We start from the raw sequence: 23,351 nt of genomic DNA, 5'->3' as shown, positions 1-23,351 counted from the left end.
TTCAAAAGCTTTGAGTTGGGGCCAATAGCAATTATGAAATATAGTTACCTAACCCAGAGGACATAAGGGCTCATTTTTTTACTTTCACAGTAGAACATAACTTCTATTCTTCCTGATGGTCCCTGACATGCCAGGACAGAGGAACAGTGCTTATGCTAAGACTAGAAGTTACAACCCAGATCAGCTCTATGAAAGCATTCGTGTTTATAAGCTAGTTACTCTCTGTGGTTCTCTCATACCCCCCACATAAAGGAAAAGCTGCTTCTGCCTCTAGGGAGAGGGAAATGCAGAGCAGAGTGTTCAAAATCAGACTTTCATGGTCAAATATCCATTAATAATTAATGTTCTGCTTCCTTTAGAATAGGACAGGTTAAGTAGTCGGTCATATTCAGTAAATAAGAAATTACTTGCAGTAATATCTGCAACATTCTAATACTCTTCCCATTTCTGAAACCTATTTGAAAAGTCTTTGATCTGCATGCATTATGGTGGAAAGGGCATTGGATGCAGAAATATTTGACTCAATTATATATTCAACTTTGCCACTCACTACTGGTGTGGCTAAGGCAAGTCATATAACCAAAGCTCCAGTTATTTCCTGGTGATGAATTAGACATAGCAATCCATACACCACAGGGTTGTTATGAGCACCAGGTAATGTGTGAAGGCCATGAATGGAGAGGTCACACAATAAACTTCACAAATCCAGATAGTAAATACAAACGTTGGAATTATCACAACCCTGGTAGTGGTATGTTAGTATTGTACCCAAAAGTATACATGCGATCTTGTGAAATGGAAATAGGCATCCTGTATCTTCTTTCTGCATATTTAAAAGAATAGAAATACACTATAATTGTTTAATTATATCATTAAAGTGGGTTTTATTGTCTTCATTACATATATAAAGAAAAACTTTTCAATGAACACTGACCTTCATGACTTCCACTAGTTTGGATTCTGTAGATGGTGAAGCTGACTACAAATGAGATTCTGCAATGTACCCTGTTCCTTATTTTTTTCACCCACTGATTAGTTTCATGCAGTTGGCAGCAACCTACCCCTGCTGCATTCAGCTTGCAATTTTGGAGCAACCTCAAACACTGTGTTCAGTCCCCCAAGGTGTTCTGTCGAAATGCTGTCAAACTATTTCGATGTGTGTGTATTTTCATTCTGTAGTTGTGCTTTGTACTCATTTAAGAGAACCAGTCTTTAATTTGTATCAGAATGTTTTCCAGATGAAACAGAATTCCAGGCCTCAGCAAAATCACTGACATATGACCAGAGCCTTCTGTTCTAAGTCTTGATGTGCCCGACTTCTATCAGATTCAAAGCTATATAGTTGAATCTTGTTACAGAGTACAACTTTGAATAAATGGCTTCAAATTTGGCCTCAAAATCTACTGTCATCATTCTTACTATCATCATCCCCTGGTTCCAGTTCACCGTTCCAGGTGCCTCTCTCATCTTTCCCTTATAGCTCATGCTTATTTGTACATCCTGGGAATGCCTGTTTCTCTCACCTTTCCATGGTGTTGCCCACGTACAGCACCTCTGTCTAAAAGGCTACGTCTTCCACTTCGCACTGCTTTAGCTCGGGCATTCCCTATCCTATCCAATTTCAGAAAGCCATTTTCTATACCCCAACACCCTTACTGAGTCAAGTAACCCCCTTTTGTCTCTCGTGGACCTTAGCTTGAATTAATAACATTATTTTTTATTAATGTACAGTATTAACTACATTCTTTGGTTGTCTTCCTTACTAGACTAAACATTTAGAAGAGTAAGGATAATATCTTTTTTTTTTAACCCATAAGTAGTAGATGCTTCATAAATGTTTATTGATTAAATGAATGCTACCTGGAAAAACTGCTGGTCAGTTCATTGAAAAGGCAGCAAAAATTTACTACTAAAATTGCTACATTTAATTACAGCAGCAATATTATCAGTGAAATGCAGTTTATAATTTTAGTGTGCAAACTTACCACTCTGAAATCGCAGGAGATTTTAAAATTAAACATGTATATGGTACTATTCTATGCTTTGCTTTCTGAATCTGGTACATTATATTCAGAATTAGAGGCTGACTCGTACACCTTTCCTACTTATTATTTCAAAGAACAGAATGTGTTTTAATGTCAGAAATTGTTACATGAACTAATTTAGCCTTATTAAATTTACTTGTCACACAGAAAGAATGAAAACTGATTTTGACTGGCTTTCAATAAAAACACACGCACACATGCTCTCACAAAACAAAACTGTATGCGGGTATTGTTTCACATTTGTATTGGGAATGGAGACCTACCAGTGTGTTCATGTTTCCCGTATTTATGTCTGATGTTAGGATGTGATGAAGTGCTATAATTCATCAGATGAGAATACAGTCAGAACAAAGATAATGTCTCTCATTTTCATTTGATTAATAGTGTTCTGTCTCTGGTAATTTGTAGGTGTTATTTGGAAGATGGAGCTTCAAAGGGTGCCTGGCTGAACCGGTCAAGTATTATTTTTGCGGGAGGTGATAAGTGGTCCGTGGATCCTCGAGTTTCAATTTCAACATTGAATAAAAGGGACTACAGCCTCCAGATACAAAATGTGGATGTGACAGATGATGGCCCATACACGTGCTCTGTTCAGACTCAACATACGCCGAGAACAATGCAGGTGCATCTAACTGTGCAAGGTATGCATTTCCATAACTGCTCTACTGGGAGGGACTATGCTTAGAAATGTTCAATCTTTATATTTTATTTTTTAAAATACATTTTTATTGATTTCAGAGAGGAAGGAAGAGGGAGAGAAAGATAGAAACATCCATGATGAGAGAGAATTATGGATGGGCTGGCTCCTTCAAGTCCCCTACTGGGGATCGGGCCCACAACCTGGGCATGTGCCCTTGACTGGAATCGAACCTGAGACCTTTCAGTTTGCAGGCCGACGCTCTGCCCACTGAGCCAAACCAGCTAGGGCAGAAATGTTCAATCTTTAGATAGCAAAATTATTCAGAAGTAACTGACAATGTTGAAAGACATGTGGTCATAGTCTTCAGGGATTTATGTTCCTAGATTCCATTAAGTGTAATGGGTATTATAGTCATATGAATCACCACATACCAAGATAAAATCAATTCACATCACATTGTGATTTTTTGTGTATGATTCACTTCTTATCTTCCTTTGAGTTACCCCTTCAATAAATCTTTGAGAACCCATGATTGATACATTAAAATAAATATCTGATAACCCATGAGGGATACATTAAAATATTAGAACTTTTTAAAATATGGAGAATAACTCTTTAAAAGTAATTCTGCAGGTTTCCAACATTCTGTCTCAATCCAATTTCTGTTTACTTTGATTAAAGTTACAATGAAAAGAAGCAGCCTTCTAGAAATACTTAATTTAAATATAGAGTAATTGAAAAAATATGATACACAATGCTTTCTACTTTGCCATACTTTCAGTAGATCATAAATCATGCTAGCTAACTTGCAATCTCCAAATACAAAAAGAATCATCAAATTATGTTATTTTTCTTGCACACTAAAATGTAAGAGCATATTTATTCTGAACACAAATGCTTCTCAAGAAAAATGAAATTATAATGCAAATAGAATGGAAAATGTATATTTTTGCCATTTACATTATTTCCTCATGCGTTTTAGATTAATCATGGTTTGGTTGCATAGAAATATTATGTTGTGGAACTCAAAATGACATTGCATCATTTCTAAGTAAAATTAATAACAAATTGTATGATAATGTGGTGCCAGTGAATACATGTTTTATTCCTAACAGGAATGCTGAGTAAGCAAGTTATTTGTACTACCTCTGAGTTAACCCTTCTAATAATTTACACTACTAATAAGTGTTAATTTATGCAAGTGGCTTATATCTGGAAAATATTGTTAATCTATTTCCTTATATAAATGTAAACCTGAATTCAAATACAACTTCCATTGTTAGTAAATATTTTAACTGTGATAAAAATTAAATTTATTAATTAAGCTATTAACTTTAAGGAAGAAAATATAATGGAGAATTAAATCAGTGAATTTTCTCATTGGCTTTTCTTATTTTGATCATTGCTAACTCTAAGAAACCCCGCCTTCAAAAGCATAGGAGAAGATAGTACTTTTCACCAAAGCCCACCTTTATTCAGAGATTATCCAGAGATTCCAGAGGGCAGGATTTTGTCCAGCTTCAAAAACTAACATGAGGTTATAAGTCAGAAACACATTTCTTCTGTATCTAGGCCTAATCTGATTCTCTTGTGTAGTTCAGTGCCCTTTGACTTGTGTTTCTAGCTCAGAGACTACAAAAGATTCTTATTACATAAGAAAAAGTAAACTTGGACAATAATATATTTGAGTGACTTGAGATACAAATGTTTTGCTTAGATTTAAATGATGTATTTTAGATCATGAATATATCCCTCTTTCATTTTTTCTCATTCTTTCTTGTTCCATGTTTGGAGGAGATTTTTAAACCAGATTATGGATATATAAGCCTGCCTAGAAACTTGTTTGATTTCCATAGGATTTCTTTCTAACCTTATGTTACATAGATTGTTTAGTATTATGCACATTTTAAAAGCTGTCGCACGCCTTACTCTGGCATTCTTTTTTGCTGGCCATTTGATGATGGTGAACTTTTGAGTACCACTTCAGGGAATGCGTATTAGGAACACACTCATTGAATGTTTTACCAGTATTACGTTTTGTTCCTCTAGAAGAAAAATTGGTTACTATGTTGAAAGCATGTGCTTGGGACAAATTAAAAGCTAATAATTTTACATATTTATGAGCATAATTACTTATTAGAAGTTGATTGGCATGTGAGCAGTTTTCCAATTACATTAATAAAGTTCAGGGAATCCATTAATAGGCTTGTCAGTCAATTCAAGAACTTAGCAAATGTCATGAAAAGTCAAGCCTGCTTAAGCTGCATTTCCTCTCAAAGAACGGAAATAAACTGATGTGCTCATCTCTTCAGTCTCTGAATTTGTTCTGTTGTCTGGTGCTCAGTGTATCTGGATAGTTTTGAAGTGTATGTTCTTTGCCAAACAATTTGTTAAGCCTTTCCTCAGCAAGAAAAAGAAATTTAGCAATTGAAAGAAGGGTAGTAATCACCAATGTCAAACAAACATTGGCTGATAAAAAAATAAAGCTCATCTTTAATTGTTGCAACTATGTACTCAAAGAAGCTACTTAAAATCATTTTAGAGAGAGGGAATAAATGGGATATCATGCCAAGGCTGACATTGTGCATGGGAAATTCGTTGGTGCTATTGATTTATTAGAGCTATTAATATCAATAGCTCTAATGAATGGAGCAATGAGGGAGAAAAAACACTGGGATATGGGTTAGAAAACCTGGATTCAATTCTAAAATTTTCTTCATGAAGTGGGTAATTATCAAGCCTCTCTAAACTCTAATGTTCTCATTGGAAAGATGAGGCCTCAGAAGGTCTTAAGATCCATGGCAGTCAAAACCAAACAGACAGATGACCAAAAAATAAATAAGTAAAAAATCCGTTGTGATCATGAGCTTTTGATTTGAAAGGTAAAAAAGATTTCAGTTAAAAAATTAAAAACATATATTCATAGCATTTGTAGAACACTTCCATTGTGCACCATACAAAACAATTTTCAGACAGTGGCATCTTGTATTTACCCTGCAAGTGTGCTTTATTTTCTTTCACCAACTGAGCCGAAAAATGCATGTACTCATGGAATTTGAAGAATGTGGTGAATTTGGGTTTTGCTTAAAGGGTTAGAAATTAGCTAACAAACTCAGTGAAAAAATTACTTATAAGTAATACTAGAGACCCAGTGCACGAATTCATGCTCCAGTGAGGTCCCTCAGCCTGTCCTGTGGGATCGGGCTGAAACCGGCTCTCCGACATCCCCTGAAGGGTCCTGGGTTGTGAGAGTGTGCAGGCCAGGCCGAGGGACCCCACTGGTGCATGATCAGGGCCAGGGAGGGATGTGAGAGGTTGGCCAGCCAAGGAGGGACCACGGGAGGGCTCCAGGACATGTCTGGCCCGTCTCGCTCACTCCTGATCAGCTGGACCCCAGCAGTAAGCTAACCTATTGGTTAGAGTGTCTGCTCCCTGGTGGTTAGTGCACGTAATAGCAACTGGCTGACCAGTCAACTGTCTGCTCCCTAGTGGTCAATGCATGTCATAGTGAGTGGTTGAGCAGCCTTAGCATATCATTAGCATACTAGTATTACTCTTTGATTGGTTGAACAGCCAAATGGACGACTGGACACTTACCATATTAGGCTTTTATTATATAGGATGTTGCTAATAAATCAAGTTACCTAATTGTTCAGTGATAGATAGTGTGCTATGCTTCTCTTTACAAGGATGGGCTTGCAAGGTGTCAAGCAAATGACATTAGCAAATGATATTTAATGGTCAACCCTTTTGAAGGTAGCCTAGAGAACCACCTTGCCCAAAGTCAACCTCTGCCTAGAGCAACCAGTATCTGATGACTGATTGAGCAGGAAGCATAAAGGCCGCTCTCTTTCAGCCTAAGGAAAGTGACTCTGATGGGTCATTTGGCCGTAGGCAGCTGAAGCTGTTGAGCAGTATGTACTGCAGTTTATCATCTTGCTCTGTTCAATCCCACTTTCTTCCTTCTCCAAGGATTTATCACAAGGATATCCCTTAATAAATATCCTGTACTGTCAACTCCATCTCATTTTATTGTTCACTTCCCAAAGACCCTAAACTATGACTATGTTAGATCCTTGCCTTAGGCTTACTCATTGTTTTGAGAAAGGCTTTGTAGAGTGGAAAGAAAATGCATTCAAACACAATTTATTATTAACAGTCTGTTTTATATTGGAAGGGATTTAAAGCAGCTTTTAAAGAAGTATTTAGTAAATCAAGATAAGTAGGAGAAATCTGAAGCAAATGATAAGGTTAGATCATAACATTTGTAACATGATTTCTATATATGTTTGAAGCCTGGTAAAAAAATAATTCTAAGATTTATAGCAGCTGACACAACAAGAGAAACAGGATCAGTTATTCATTTCATGGACCATAAGGTTAAAACTTACAGTTCTTACTTCCTTGATCCTGTTACTCAGAATGGAGAAGGATTTCCACTGAGTCATCTCAGAATATCACTGCGAGCTATGAGGAGCAACTCAACAGGAAGTGTGTAGTTCTCACAGTACTCTTTCATAAGATTGTTCCTTATAACATGTTTCAATATAGCCCAAAGTACAGGGAAGTTAAAACATTATTAAAAAATCGAAAGATAAAATCAATAAGATGCTAGTTCATCTATGAGTAAATTTTAGAACCTGTCCTTCCTGAGTCAAACCTCAACAAATATTATTTCTCTTGGTGGATCTTTGAATAGGAATTTAGGTACAGATATTTCAAAATTATACTTACTAATGAATATCTTGGGAGTAGTTATTCCATCTGACTACAGCATAGAGCCATATTCTGTAAAGACCAGCACATCTTAATCTAATGTTAACATCCTTTTCATGATTCGTAAAGCCTTGAAAGGTTCATGCTGGAAGAGGAAGACACCACACTTCTGTTCTGAGTTGAGCTTATAGGCAATAACATGGCATCACAAGGCATAGGCCTGTCTTCCTCAAAAGTTATAAAGAAGGAAAGAGCTATAATGGTCAAAAAGCACATTAAAATGTCCAATATATTAGGAAAGTCAAGTCATTGTTCTGCAACAGTAAATATTTCAGACTTTCAACAAGCTAAAAAATTAACTAAAGAAAAATTATCAGCACTAGGAAAAGTTTTACAGAGCCCTAAAATGTTAAAATGGTCATTGGCTGAATGCAGTGATAGCTCAGGACTAGGCCCATCCATAACTACACATTTATTTTCTTGTGATTAGAACTTTTAAGATTTAATCTCTTACCAACTCTTAAATGTACAGTACAGTATTATTAACTACTAGTAACCTGGTGCACGGATTTGTGCCCAGTGAAAGGAAATTAATTAGAAGGTGGCGAGTGGGGCGGGACTGGGCAAGAGGGGCCAGACATGCGCTGGAGCCAACCTCCCGTGGTCCCTTGAAGGGGTTCTGTGGAGTGAGCGGGGTCCCTCCAGCAGGTGGGGTCCCACCGCCTGTTGGAATTTCCCAGCCCCACGAGGAATCGGGCTCCCTCCTCTCTGGTTCCGAGTGTGTCACCTGAGAACTGCCACTGCTAAGGAACTGTAGCTTGGCAGCTCCTGCATTGAATGTTTAACATTTGCCACCTGGTGGTCAATGTGTGTTATACCTACCAGCTGGTCGGAAGGTTGGATGGTCACTCAGCCAGATATATATATATATATATCCTATCTAATAAAAGAGAAACATGGTAATTAGCCATACATAGCCATACGCCTGCTACCCTTCCCATTGGCTAATCAGGGCAATATGCAAATTAACTGCCAGCCAAGATGGCGGCCGGAAGCCAGGCAGCTTGAAGCGAACATGAGGCTTGCTTGCTTCAGTGACGGAGGACTCCAACGTTCCCCGCCTGCCTCTGCCGGCCTCTGAGCTTGCAGTTTGAAACATTTTTACAAATATAGAAGCTAAACAAAACCCCAGAAACCTGCTTTCAGCCAGCTGGGATCTCAGAGCTGGAGTTGAAACAGTGTTTTGATTATAGAACCCAAACAAACCAGATACCTGCTTTCAGCAGCCGAGGCCTAAGAGCTGGAGCCAAGTCTCAGAGCTAAAGCTGGCCAAGAATAAAAATAAAAAGAAAAAAAGGAGCAGTTGGGAGCTTCAGTCAACCACCAGCCTGAAAACAGCCTTCAACCCCTCACCCAGACTGGCCAGGCACCCCAGTGGGGACCCCCACCCTAAAGGGGGTGTGACCAGCTGCAAACAACCATCAGCCCCTCACCCAGGCTGGCCAGGATCCCCAGTGGGTACCCCCACCCTGATCCAGGACACCCTTCAGGGCAAACCAGCCAACCCCCACCCATGCACCAGGCCTCTATCCTATATAGTAAAAGGGTAATATGCCGCCCAGCACTGGGATCAGCGGAGCCGTGAGGCCTCCTGGCACTGGGATCAGCGTGACAGGGGGCAGTGCCCAAACCCCCTGATTGCCCTGCGGCTCTGTGTGTGACAGGGAGCGGGGCCAGAACCTCCCTATCAGCCCTGCTCTGTTCATCACAGGGGAAGGCAACCCCAACCCCCTGATCAGCACTGCTCTGTGCCTGATAGGGGGGAGCTCCTCAACCCCCTGATTGCCCTGAGGCTCTGTGTGTGACAGAGTGTGGCACCCCAACACCCTGATCGGCCCTGCTCTGTGTGTGATGGGGTAGAGCCATAACCTCCCCATCGGCACTGCCTTGAGTGTGACAGGGGGCGGTGCCCCAACTCCCCTATCGGCCCTGCTCTGTGCGTGACAGGGGGGAGCTCCCCAACCCCCTGATGGGCCCTGCTCTGTGTGTGACAGGGGAGAGCTCCCCAACCCCCTGATGGACCCTGCTCTGTACGTGACAGAGTACGGAGCCCCAACCCCCCTGATGGGCCCTGCTCTGTGAGTGACAGGGGGCAGTGCCCCAACCCCCTGATTGACCCTGCTCTGTGCATGACAGGGGGTGGCGCCGCAATCTCCCCATCAACCCTGCCTTGAGTGTGACGGGGTGGTGCCCCAACCCCCCAGTCGGCCCTACCCTGAGCGTGACTGAGGGTGGCATCGCAACCTCCCAATCCACCCTGCTCTGTGCATGACAGGGGGTGGCACCCCAACTCCCCAATCGGCCCTGCTCTGAGCCCGACCAGGGGCTGCAGCTAGGGATTTGGCCTGCCCTCTGCCACCCGGGAGCAGGCCTAAGCCAGCAGGTCATTATCTCCCAAGGGGGTCCCAGACTGCGAGAGGGCACAGACCGGGCTGAGGGGCCCCCTACTCCCCCCCGAGTGCACAAATTTTTGTTCCCCGGTCCTCTAGTATATATATATATATATAGTCATTGTTGGTTTGAAACCTTGGGAGTTCCCCTGGTGAAATCTTAAACTGGCCTTGGTATATGGAGGGAAAGGAGAGACCACGAAAGAGGCAGAGTGGTAGATAGCTGGAAGGTTTAATGAGTAAAGGAACTTGCACACAAGGCTTGTCTTATGTGGTTGTAAGACAAGTAGGCCTCCAGACCCTTTTTCCAGAACATTAAGTGTTTATATAGAGGTTCAATTAATAAGGATAATAAGGTTCAGTCATATATAAAGTGCAGGTAGTTTCAATGACACCTTATTCTCAAGGCTGCATCTTTGTAACAGCTCCTAGTGTGGTAACAGTGGGCAGAACCTTCATTCCAAGCACAGTGGAGGGGTAATGACCCTCAGACTGCCCAGGTTCAGATCCAGAACCAAGCTGTCATCACATTCTCTAGATGACTACCTCCAATAGTCACCATACTGTATATGACATTCCCCTGACTTATTTTATAGCTGGAAGTTTGAACCTTTAACCCTTTTCACCCATTTCTCCCCCTTTCACCTCTGGCAACCACCTGTCTGTTCTCTATGTCCATGAACTCTTTTTTTTTTTTTTTTAGAAAAAATATTAAGAAGAATATTCCCTAAAAGTGACTTCATTTTTCTGTATGATCCATATCTTTATTGCATCAACTAGATTACAGAGATTAATTTCTAAGATCACCTTATATGGGATGATACATATATATGACATCATTTACTCTCTAAAATTAGGTTATAAGTGTTACCAAATAATTGATAGGTTATAAGTGATATCAAGTAATTGATATCAAATAGGTTACATGGATAAGAGTATACATACTCATACTCATTTCTTCTGCAGGAATTTTTTGCTTATTCTACCATAAATAAGTTTTTGCTTACCCTAATTCAATGGGAGCCAAAATATACTGAGCTCATACAGACTAATCAATAGGTAAATACTGATCAATGGGTCAAAGACCAATTGAGTAGATTAAAAGCTTTAAATATGGTTGTATTTGCCCTACAGATGTCCCCCACAATGATGTAGTAATAACACTGGAACCATACCTAAAACCTCCCATTTTTCTCTTTCTTTTGATCTGAAATGTCCAGATTTCCAAGTTAGGAAGAAAGGAATGTTAAGCATTTTAAGACATATGCCTCTTTAGCTAATCAGACTCTCATTGTCTTTATCCAGTTGGAAGCATTTAATTTGTTGAAATATATGAGGTAGTGTTGTTGATGTCCAGACAGATAATGGCCTGGCATCTAAACAATTTAGAACAATTATGCCTAATTAGTAAAACCTGAGAAAAATAAATCCTTTGGGTGTCTTTTGTGATCTAGACTTCAGTAAAATTATTCCCTCAAACATACCCTCACAGACAAACTCAGGTCTATTAATCTGGACTTAAATGAGATAGGCTTTTTTAAGCAGTGAAGTATTTCATAAAAATTTTAAAACTTAATGCATTTTTTCAGGTGAATTATTTCATGGTGTTTTTTATTTTTATTTTTTTCAATTTGGCTACAATTGCTATGGTTACATGGCAGTGTATCAGGACAGATTCTAGGAAGCCATTACCTCACTTTTATCTGGGAGGTTGTTGACACTAATTATGCTATTGGTTTAACTGTTAGGGGCCATAAGAAGTAAGGTTAATTGAACAAATTTTCAGCAAAATTTTCATTTGAATATTGGCACTTTTTCCAAGATAGGCACTTTTCTTCTTTTTTTAAATATCCTTGTTTGTGTTTTTTTTTTTAAATATAGTCTTTAGTAAAGACTATAGGCCATTATTTTTCTGTGATTGAGACTAAAGCAGTAGCAGAAAAGATGTTAGGTTTTAATGAATAGTTTTTTCATTGAAAAACATTTTTTTCTGTAAGTGTAGTGATCATGTTTTCCTAACAAAAAAAGTAGTATATGATAATTTAATATTAGACACAATCTTATATTAGGGTAGTATTATTCATCAAACTATGTAAAAATCTATAATGTACTGCCTACTGTACAGAGGGAATGAAATATTGATGGTATTTTCCTATCAACTTTCAATATGCTGTTATTTACAAATGAAAGAGAAGTGTGAAATAGCAAGAAAAATAAAATTGACAGATATTGAAGGAATTACCCCTCTAATCAAAAGTTGCTGCACTTTAAAAGTCCCTTCAATGATTGATAAATATTTATTCTAGCTCGTGAAGCAGTTAGTTTGATATCTCAAAGCTTAGACTGATCACATTTTTTTTTTAATTTTCTTGGTAGTAATTCTGAGTTTTGTTTTGCGTATTACATTGTAAACTAATTATATTTGTTGCCTATTTTAGATTATCTTTATTCTTTTCCTAAAAAAAACAAAGACAATAACTGTGTAATACCTGTCAAATAACAATGCAATGTACACTATCAGCATTAAACATTTCTCTATAAATGAAAGATTACCACCCTTTAGCTGGTCAACTTATTTTGAGAAACCCTGCAAGTGAAATCTAAGTCTGGTGCAATACTTTGTGTTCTCCTTGGAAGTTATTGCAATAAGATTTAATCTATAAAATTATTTCACTGTTTTTGTCCCTAAGTTATGTGTGTAGTTAAGAAATTACACCAACGCAATTAAGATTTTGTGTTTTCATTAACTAAATTCTAAATGGCATGCCCCTCGTAACCTTTATGTAGGACAAAGATAAAAGTTAGCAGAGGAGAAAATTTGAATCTGCTAATGATATTGTTTATCTTATGATTTATAGTGGAACAATAAGAATTAATTATGTGCAGTGCCAAGAGGAAAATGGCATAATTAAAATTGGTAGCGAAGTTCAATTTTCAGAATCAGACTGACTCTCTGTCCCCAGGTCTCTCTGCCCCACACCGCTTCACTTCCCATTCCTTCAGCATCTCCTAGTTAGTTATCTAGAGAGAGCAGTAGAGAGACTCAGGAAGAGTGGACCATGCACCTGCACTTGGCTGTCAGAGATAGTTCTAACCCACTTTAGTAGGTTTGCATCTACCAATGGTTTTTAAACATTTTCTGATCATGAACCCATTTGAAAATCTGGTTGTAGCCGGTAGACCTGGTTTCTAGAAATATATACCATTAACATTTTAAAAAGTTGTTTTATTGAACAGAATGATCACAAACTCCCTAAATCTATGTGTGGACTTCAAATAAGAACCCCAGTGAACTCCTTGAGGGTAAGAACTGGGTCTTAATCTCAAATATTCAGGAAAGTGCCTGACAAATGTTAGGGACTCAATAGAGATTTGTTTTTTTTTCCCCCAGCTTCACGCCAATCACTTTTGCTTAAGCTGTGACTTAATGTATTGATGTTATCTTTAGGGCATAACACCAGGAATGCTGACATAACAGGAAAAATTTTAAATTAAGAGGATTAGTTAGGCATTCATGACTTAGGTTGCTTATTTTCATTTCAGGTCATAGCATCCTTATCCTCTGCTAATCCCCATGTTTTCACAAATGCAGACCATGCTATAGTGAAGAAATAATAAATGAGATACCAAATTTTGCAAATTTTTTTTCTCCTTGGGATGTTATTTTGAGAACATAATATTTATGTGGAACAGACAGTCTTAGCTACAAAAATTATAAACAAAGTTCCTAATGCCAAACCCATACAAGGGGTTAATATTTTTAAAGGGTCAAAAATAAGGAAATTAGAATGTCCTCTCACGTATTTTACCCATTCTTCCAGGTTTTGATTTGAGCAAGTTGATGGATGGACACATTTTAAAATGGCATGTTGGTGACTTAAGAATATTTCAGAGCTCTTTATCAGTGTAGAGGAAGGCAAAACATGTGAATTGTTTTTCCTGTACTATGACCCTTTCATGTAAAAGTGGTCCATTTTAAAAGGACTTCTAAGATGCATTTAGCTTAATTAATGGAATACCGTGTAGTTCCATTTTAATTCAGTACCCACTCTGTGCAAATAACTTTGCTAAAAGTTTCCCATACATTCCTCCTTGTGGCAAGCAGAGTAATGGTACCCAAAAATAACCAAGGAGCCTGTGCCTATGTGAGGTTGCAAGACAAAAGGAATTAATATTGCAAATCACCTCATCTTATCACAGGGATATAATCTTGGATTTTGCAGGTGAGCCCAATGAAATCACAAATGTGATTAATAGTGGAAAAGAGAGAGAGAAGGCAATTAGAGGGAGATACGACTGTAGAAGTAGGTCAGAGTGATGTAATGTAGAAAGGACTCAACCCTCCATTCAACACAGAAAAGGGGATCATAAGCCGATGAAAATGGGAAGCTTCTCAAAGATGGAAATGGTAAGGAAATGGATTCTTGACTAGAGACTCCAGAAGGGAACCTAGCCCTGGCAACATGTCGACTTTCACTGAGCTTATACTGGACATCTAACCTACAGAACTGTATGATAAATTTGTGTTGTGTCAAGCCACTCCATTTATAGGAATTTATGGCAACTGAAAAAAAACTAATACACACATACACACTCAAAAATAAAGGTGCCTTCATACACACCTAGGAGAGACATTCTCAACTTGGCATTATTGACATTGTGAACCATATAATGTGTGTGTGTGTTTGTGTGTGTGTGTATGTGTGTGTGTGTGTGTGTGTGTGTGTGTGTGTGTTATAGGAAGGGAGGAAATATCCTTTATATTATAAGATGTTTAGGAACACCTTTGACTGCTATAGGTTGAATGTTTGTGTCCCTCATAATACATATATTGAAACATAATGCCCAATGTGATGGTATTAGGAGTTAGGGCCTTGGAGATATACTTAGGTTGTGAGGGCAGAGCCCTCATGAATGGGACTAGTGCTCTTATCAAAAAGACCCTACAAAGATCCCTCCCCTTTTCTATCATGTGAAATTGTAACAATGAAAACATGGTCATCTAAGAGTGGGTCCACATCAGACAGAATCTCCGGTGAGGTGATCTTGGTCTTCCCAGGCTTCAAAACTGTGAGAAATTAATGTTTGTTGTTAATAAATCACCCTGTTTATGATATTTTCTAATAGCAGCCTGAATGGACAGAAAACAATGCCATCAACATCATAGACACCAGTATCATCCCTTGGTTGTGGCATCCCAAAATATCTGTAGACATTGTCAAATGTCTGCTGGAGTAAAAAAATCATTCTAGGCTGAGAACCACTGAACTAGTAGAAAAGATAGACACATGCTTAAATGTTCCAGGGCCTAGCAGGTTGTGGCAAGCTCCATGTAAGTATGGATCTTATCTATCTTACTACCCTACCCTTAGTGACTAGAACAAGGACAGGTATATAATTGGGGATAAAATAAATGATTAATAAATGATACAATGAATGACTGAAGTCCCCTGGGAGTACAAGCTAGCAATGACCAGGTAAAATTCTTCTGATGTTTTTCTCATTTAGTAATGGTTTGGATGATTTTCCCTTTAAAAATAATAATTGCTTGTGTTCTCCTAGTTTAGTGTGACATAGGCATAAGATTGATGTCAGGTGACTTCCAGCTCTGATATTTATAAAGACTGTAAACTTAGTTAAGTGTCTATCTCCTTAAGCCTCATTTTCATTCTCTGAGAAGTATAAAATAATACCCAACTCTCTGGATTGCTGTGAGAATTTTAAAAAACAATTAGTTATATGAGAAATGTCTCCAAGTGTCTGATTCAGAGTAGGCATTCAATAGATGTTACCATCTGTCTTTTTCCAGTGAGCTAATAATATACAGAGCCTTTCTTTTTTCTCTGTTTGAATTAGGATATAATTGAGATTGTTCTCATTGATTCCAAGTGATTTTTATTTTAGAATATAGGTAATAAAGTTAATTGTAAAATGTTAATAAAAGTAATTATTCTTCCTGTAGAAAAGTTCCATGTGAAAGATATAATAAATTTTATACCAGTGTTAAAGTTTTAGGCTATAATAATTGAAAAGACTTCTACTTAAAAAAACAAACAAACAAACAAACAAAAAAACCTGATTACTGCCTAAAATTAAGGAAAAGATATGGTGGCAATCATTTTTTGCCTATTTAATCTCAGAGCCATTCTTTGTACCTCTTTTGCTGTGCTTTAAACAATGGGGCTGGCTCATACTCACAGTGTGTTCCCAGGCTGCTATGTGTTCAGGTTTCTGGCAGATTCACCCAGTGGGAGACACTGGAAAGAGATCAGGGACAGGAGGGAGGAAGAAGGCAGGCTGTTTTCCCTTCCTATTGCCACAGATTGTGTCTCCTGCAAGGACTTTCTTCCCTGGCCCCAGCTTCTGCTGGACACCCATCCTCCCGATGACACACAGCTCACACTGGGCAGTTCCATGCTGTGGGGTCAGTTCCTGGGGAACAGCCCTGACCTCTGGGCTCTGGTAATGACGCCTCCTTGTAGGAGTTAGTGGCTCCTTGTTGTTACAAATGTCCTCATTTTCTCTATGCTTTGGCTTTTTGCCCTTCACCACTGTGTGAATGACTCCCTGGTTTAAACCCTGCTTATTTGGAATTCTTAAATCAGTTTCTACTTTCTTTTTTAAAAAAATATATTTTTATTTATTTCAGAGAGGAAGGGAGAGGGAGAGAGATAGAAACATGAATGATGAAAGAGAATCATTGATCAGCTGCCTCCTGCATGCCCCCTACTGGGGATTGAGCTCACAATCTGGGCATGTGCCCTAACCTGGAATCAAACCTTGACCTCCTGGTTTATAGGTCGATGCTTAACCACTGAGCCATGCCAGCTAGGCCACTTTCTAGTTTCTTAACTGGATTCTGACTGTTACAGATTTTTTCTCTAAAATTTCAAGTATTTCCTAGTTTCAGATAATCACAAAAGGTATGTTTTAACATGTATCTCTCATATAAGTAACCATTTTATATAACGATAACTACCTCTTTATGTTCTGAAAAAATATATTTTATTCTTGAGTATATATTCTGAGTATAAAAAAACAAATATAAAACAAATTTTTAAGTTAATTACACATACATTGGGATCTCAGATTTACTAAACTAATTATCAGAAAGTAAGATAAATTAGGGAGAAAAGATGAACGTATGCATACTCATTAAATACTGGCATTTATGTGAGCCTTGGGTTTCTCTTTATTACCTTTTTGGGTGCAATTATCATTAGCATTTCAGTCGCATCTTTAATGAACATTAGAGCTACACATACACAATGGCATGAGTGGTAATGGCAGTCTTTCATTATCCACACAGACTGTAACTTTAAGAAAAATAGCATACAGAGAGGCTGTGCAGTGTTGCTGTACATTTACCCTGGTAGCTAGGAGCTGGCCAGCAATATTCTGGGCCTTGATTTTTATAGCTGCACCTGTGCCTTGTAGGGAAACAATAAAAAGCAATTTGGGATTTTTCTCCAATAAACCAGTTACCTGACTTTGGACACTAACTCTAATGCAACGTAGGCACATTTTTAAAGCATTTGTCTTGTGGTAAACATTGTTCTAGGTGCTAGTGAAACAAAAATCCACAAATAGGAATTTGCTTTTCCCTTCAAGGAATTTATAAACCAGTGGGGCTATACTGGCATGAGGCACATAAATGCACTAAAGTTAGGTATTAGCTAGGACAGATGTATATGCAGGTTGCATAGAAAGGAAGTAAGGAACTGGTCCTCTTTTTATGGGGGGCCATGCTCAGCTTTTGCAGTGAAGAAGTTGACTCGGAGAAGAGCTTGAGGTTTGAATATAAGGCAGGAACTGATGGTTAGCTGTAGGAAACTGCTTGGAAGTTACTCTAAGTGTGCATAATAAAGCACTGAGAGCTGAATGAGAAGTTACTTTGAGACCCAGCAAAGGCTGAAGGAGTAGTTAGAAGTATGAAGTCACATGGTTTTGTTCCATAAAATCGAATGAGGGTTGAGGGATTGGTGGTTTGGGAACAGGACCAGTTCTTCAGATTGGGGGAATGGTTCCATTAGAATATTGCCATAGGACACCTTTTAGGAATGGTGCTGACAAAGAAATGCTCAAATGGGCAGCTCCTGAGAGATCAAGAAGCTGGTGGAGGTTGTTTGAACATGTGAGAAGCAATGGGACTTGGGGAGCAGCTGTGGGAGGCTGCGATTGCTGGGCTCAACTGCTGACAGGAGGCATTCATTGCTGAGAGGAGCAGCTGTGGAGCAGGGAACCCTGGGGATCCATGGCCTGGAGCTTTCTCAGATTAAGAAGCTTCCATGGGAAGCAGCACTTTTGAGTATCATCCTATGGAAACTTTAGAGTCATTCATCCAGCTCCATCATCTTGGCAGTTGGCAATGGTGGAAACACAGTCTTATATATATATTGACAAGGTTGACAAACTCTTGTTGGAGATTTTTAAATAAAAATTGTTCTCAAACTCTGATACATCCTTCCTTGGCTGATAAAAAGTGTGGCTTTTTATTTATTTATTGAGGTTTATTTTTACCCTAAAAATAGATATTATACTAGCCAAAACAAGGTGACGCGAGTTTAAATTGAGGAACTATTGCTCAGCTGGTGTGGCTCAGTGGTTGAGCATTGGCCTATGAATCAGGAGGTCACATTTCTGTCTGATTCGTGGTCAGGAGACATGCCCAGGTTGCTGTTTCTATTCCCAGTGGGGTGCCTGTAGGAGGCAGCCAACCAATGATGCTCTCTCATCATTGATTTCCTCTCTCTCTCTCTCCTTCTTCTTTCCTCTCTGAAATAAATAAAAAATATTTTAAAAAATAAATTAATTGAGGGATTCATTTATTGTTAAATCCATGAGAGTATATGTAAAATTTGATATATTTTGATATTTTTCCTCTGGAAAGAATGACTATCATTTTTAATTGTTGTCAGAGTTCCTGACACTAAAACACTATGACATTTTCATCAAGAAGCCAGAAAAGAAGGTCAACCAATAGAGAACTTGGTAACATCTGTCAACAACTTATCTACAAAAGGCACTGTTGTTTAACTGATGAGTTGTGTAATAATCATGTTGACATGAACTACCATTACTCTGAGGCTTTCTTATTGAAATATCATGGGAAATAACATATTTTCATGCATTAGTGATTTAATTTACATCTTTTTGAACCAGCATAAGCTCAGTTAAAAGGGAATGGGGTGGATAGAAGCAAAGTAACTGATTTTTATTTTTTTTTAAATTTGGGTGATACAGATGTATGATACAAGGACTTGAGAAAGAAAATCAAATTGGAAAAGTATTTTGATGCTTCACACTTGAGTGAGGCTCTGAGAACTAGTGTGGATACTGTGGAAATGGAAGAAATGGTGTGAAGGTAGAGATGTTAAACTTGTGAATGTGAGCACTTTAATTTTCAAATTATAATATATCTAGTAATATTTCTTTGTTGAAATCTTATAATGTTGCTGATATCTGTGAAAATCACTCGCTTCATCTAGAAAAATTCCATGTGGATTAAGCCACAAGGGAGTCAGTGTACTCTGGTTTAATAGATGCTACATTGCTATGGGTTTTAATTGATAAACTTGACCTTCAATCTTTGCCTATTATGTAATTTGTTCTGAGCAAACAATGAAATGAAGTAAAGTGAGTCAGGTTTAGAGTATATTAGTGAATTGGGGTTTGAGTGACCAAGAATGAAATGTCAGAAGAACAACACAAAGGAGAAGACTCAAATTTGTAAGATTGGCATACTCATTTTTTTTTTTTAGGTTTAGCGTAAACCTAAAAGAGCGTTTTTAACAGAAATCGCTATGTGTATTTTTCAAAGTAACATACATTTACCCTCTAAGCTCCTGACCTCCTAAGACTCCTGGAAAGAGTTACTTTACATTTTATCTAGACAAATAAAATTGCTCTCAAAGGCATTTATTTAGCTAATGAAAATGCCTTGCAGAGCATTTGAACAATTATTTGAAGGTAGAAAACATACCATGGCTCATCCATCTCTCATGGAGAGTTGTCAGCTTTGCATACCTTGAAGTATTGTTTCCCATCTCCAAAGGAAACACTGCCCCACTTTCTGAGACTTGGCATGTGGTTGGGATTACTGCAAGGCTTTTGAGCTTGCAGTTCTCACAGCCCACTCGTCTTTGACAGCATGATATGTTCCTCTTTTAACTTCGGAGTACACAGCAGTGTGGTCCCCTTAAAGGCAACCTAACTCAATCTGTGCTTTCTGAAGTGTGGTTTGTTATCCATTTTGGCTGCTGCCAAAATGTGGTATGACTTACTCTTTGCATTTGCATGTAGTTAAAAAATCAACATGGCCTTATGAAGATCAAAGGGAGGGAATATATGAGTCCCTCGACCCTTCAATTCATACACAAGGCTTAAAATATGGAGTTAATCAAATAGGAAGAGCGATATATTTCTGAAGCAAAATTATCCCCTGTTCTTTTTCTTTATGGTAAATGAAGGGGTCAGCCTTCTGGTTCATCACCTTCTGAAAGAATAGGAGTTATTTGTTTTACTTATTATAGAATTGTTATATTACTGTTCAAAGATAACTGAATATACCAGTTTGATTTAATATGCTCCATAAATTTTCAGTTCTCTCCTTGTCCCACTGCAGTACTTAACATCCCATATCATCACCATGGTGATATTTATGAGCAGCCATAGGCACCAAATGCTGCGCAGTGCCCTCTGCCTACTGTGGCCTCAGTCCTCTCTGACTATTCCATAAAATTAAGAACACCAACACAGCTAGAGATGTAGAGGTCATACATATACACATGAAACATCAAGAAGAAAATTTTACACCAATCTCTACCTTTCTCTCTTTTCCTGACTACTATCAAGCAAATATTCAAAAATTGCCCATCCTTTACAGCTCCATGGAACCCCTTTGTTTGAGCCCAGACTGAAAACTTTGTAGATGGCTGAATAAAACACTAGGCCTACCATTTGGAATAGTCTAATGAAAAGAATAGTGTGTACTTGAGATAGAAAAATCTCTGGTATTTGGTATTCTGACTTGATGGCTCTACATGTATCTTTATATTTTGATTGTTTATTGATGAATGGGACATTTTTTAAGGATCTCCACGGCACCTGGAATTTTACCACAAATTGGTAGTTACCTAACATTGTGGTGGTTAGTAAGGAAAAATAAAAGGAATTTGTTTCTAATAACATTCATTTTGTTTTGAAGTTTGTAATTTATTTCATTTTAAAATTTAAAAAATATAAAGACTGTCATAGCTGGTTTTGCTCAGTGGATAGAGGATTGGCCTGCGGACTGAAGGGTCCCAGGTTTGACTCCAATCAAGGGCACATGCCCAGGTTGCAGTGGGGGCATGCAGGAGGCAGCCAATCAATGATTTTCTCTCATCATTGTTGTTTCTATCTCTCTCTTCCCTTCCTCTCTGAAATCAATAAAACTATATATTTAAAAAAGATCTGATTTAAAAAAAGAAAAGAATTTAAAAATCCTATATAATAAAAGGTTAATATGCAAATCCACTGAACAGCAGAACAACCAGTCGTTATGACGCGCACTGACCACAAAGGGGCAGACACTCAACACAGGAGCTGGCCCCCTGGTGGTTGGAGCACTCCCACTGGGGGAGCACTGCTCAGCCAGAAGCCCTGAGATGGGCTCATGGCTGGTCAGTGCAGAGGCGATGGTGGGAGCCTCTCCTGCCTCCGCGGCAGTGCTAAGGATATTCTACTGACAGCTTAGGCCTGCTCCCCAATTGGGCCTAAGCTGTCAGTCGGACATCCCCCAAGGGCTCCTGGACTGTGAGAGGATGGAGACTAGCTGAGGGACCACCCTGCAAGTGCACAAATTTAGTGCACCAGGCCTCTAGTGTGTGTGTGTGTGTGTGTGTGTGTGTGTGTGTGTGTGTGTGTACTTATGGAACATCAAATAATAGGTAATGGGTTTTTAAAGAAATGATTATATTTTGTATATCTCTCTCTAAATAGCAGCCTAACCAGAATGGCAAGCAAACCCTTCATGGCCTGCTCCCCCCAGAGCAACAACGGTGCTCCCTCTCCTCTCCTTTGCCCAACTTTACTTTATGAATGTGCTAAACATTTTGCTGTTCTCTTAAAAAATTCTGGTGTTTCATATCTCTACATTGTTGTTTCTTCTTGAATACCTCTTCCTTCCCTTTAATTAAAATCAATCACCTCTTTTCTGAGTCCTCTTTGACCCTTTCCTCCTTCTATCATAGTCCAATATGTTAATATGTCTGTGCTTCAGGCCAAAATATAAACCACATGAGAATAGGCAACATGCTTTATTTATATTTAATAAATATTTTCATAATGAATTAATTTATTTGAGCATAACTAATATGAGTCAGCTAATAGAATCATGCTTTGTAGAGAAAATGGCTTCTCCAAAAGTATGATGCCATCACTGATGCTTACACAGTGGAAAGGGCTAAAGTTTTACATTAGGACATCTGGATCTGGGGCTTGGCTCTCTCTTAGTCTCTGTGTAAACTCAAGATTAAGACACTTGATCTTTTGGGAGGCCTTGTGGATAATGAAACCTATATATTACAGCATTACCTTTAAAATTTAGAGATGAAATGTATTAAATATTGAACACCGTCAGTACTCAATGAATGATGCTATTATTACTATTTGTAATGGAAGTCTTTTAAGACATTTGTATGGGTGTTCATAGTTACTAAAAAAAATCAGTGACTTAACTCCTCGGTTACTCCTCTGCAGTGTCACTCTGTCTCCTTTAATAGATGTACCGAAGATCATCTGTACAAATATTAAATGCTTGTTTCTCTAACTTTCAGGTTTTAGGTGGTTTTGTTTTGTTTTGTTGTTGTTGTTGTTGTTTGGTGGAGTGGGATGATAGAAAAATGCATATGCCAAGCCAGTTTTCCCTTTGTAATGACAAAAGATTGTTGTTAAACCTAAATTTGTTAAAATACCACCCAGTCACTTTATTAGAATTGATGAAATTTTTGCCAAATTCTTAATTTTAAATCAGTCATCTCCCAACCCAACAAAGCAATGAAAAAAAAAAAAAAAGACATTATTGTGTGGCCTCTAACTTCTGTAATAACATAGTAATTACAGACTGTTATGCCCAGATTTCAGGATCCCCAAAAGACCACCAGGGAGCCAGCCGTGTCCGATGCAAAAGCAAAGAGTCTTTTATTCAAACCCGGGCTGGGCTCCCCTACCCTCCTTACTGGCACAGCAGCAAGTGGCAGAGAGTGAGGTAGCCCGGTGGGAAGAGGAGTTTTATAGTAAGGGGAAGAGAGGGGACTGTGGGTCCCGCCAATTGGCCAGGCGCAAGTCGGTGTCTCATTACACAGGATGTGGTCATATCTATGGCGCGCACTTCCCTTGATTGTCATTGGTTAGTTTAAAGAAATCCTAGGTGTGGCTAGCAGAGGCTTGGGCTTCTTCCGGAAAGGAGCTCTTTGCTGAGCACATGGCTCTGCCCAAAAATGGAGGATTCGGGGCAAG

At 38.6% G+C, this 23,351-nt stretch overlaps 1 protein-coding gene across 1 annotated transcript in view; it reads left to right on the top strand.

The window, feature by feature from the left end:
• The window catches only part of NEGR1 (neuronal growth regulator 1), an 885,164-nt gene that overhangs the window by 332,410 nt on the left and 529,403 nt on the right, over positions 1 to 23,351 (top strand). The window contains exon 2 of the mRNA XM_036351917.1: positions 2,454 to 2,686. Coding sequence (XP_036207810.1) covers positions 2,454 to 2,686 — 233 coding nt within the window. The remainder of the gene's footprint in view (positions 1 to 2,453; positions 2,687 to 23,351) is intronic.

This window comes from Myotis myotis, unplaced genomic scaffold, assembly GCF_014108235.1.
Source record: "Myotis myotis isolate mMyoMyo1 unplaced genomic scaffold, mMyoMyo1.p scaffold_m19_p_2, whole genome shotgun sequence".
Classification (NCBI taxonomy): domain Eukaryota; kingdom Metazoa; phylum Chordata; class Mammalia; order Chiroptera; family Vespertilionidae; genus Myotis; species Myotis myotis.
This window is presented reverse-complemented; position numbering and strand designations above follow the sequence as displayed.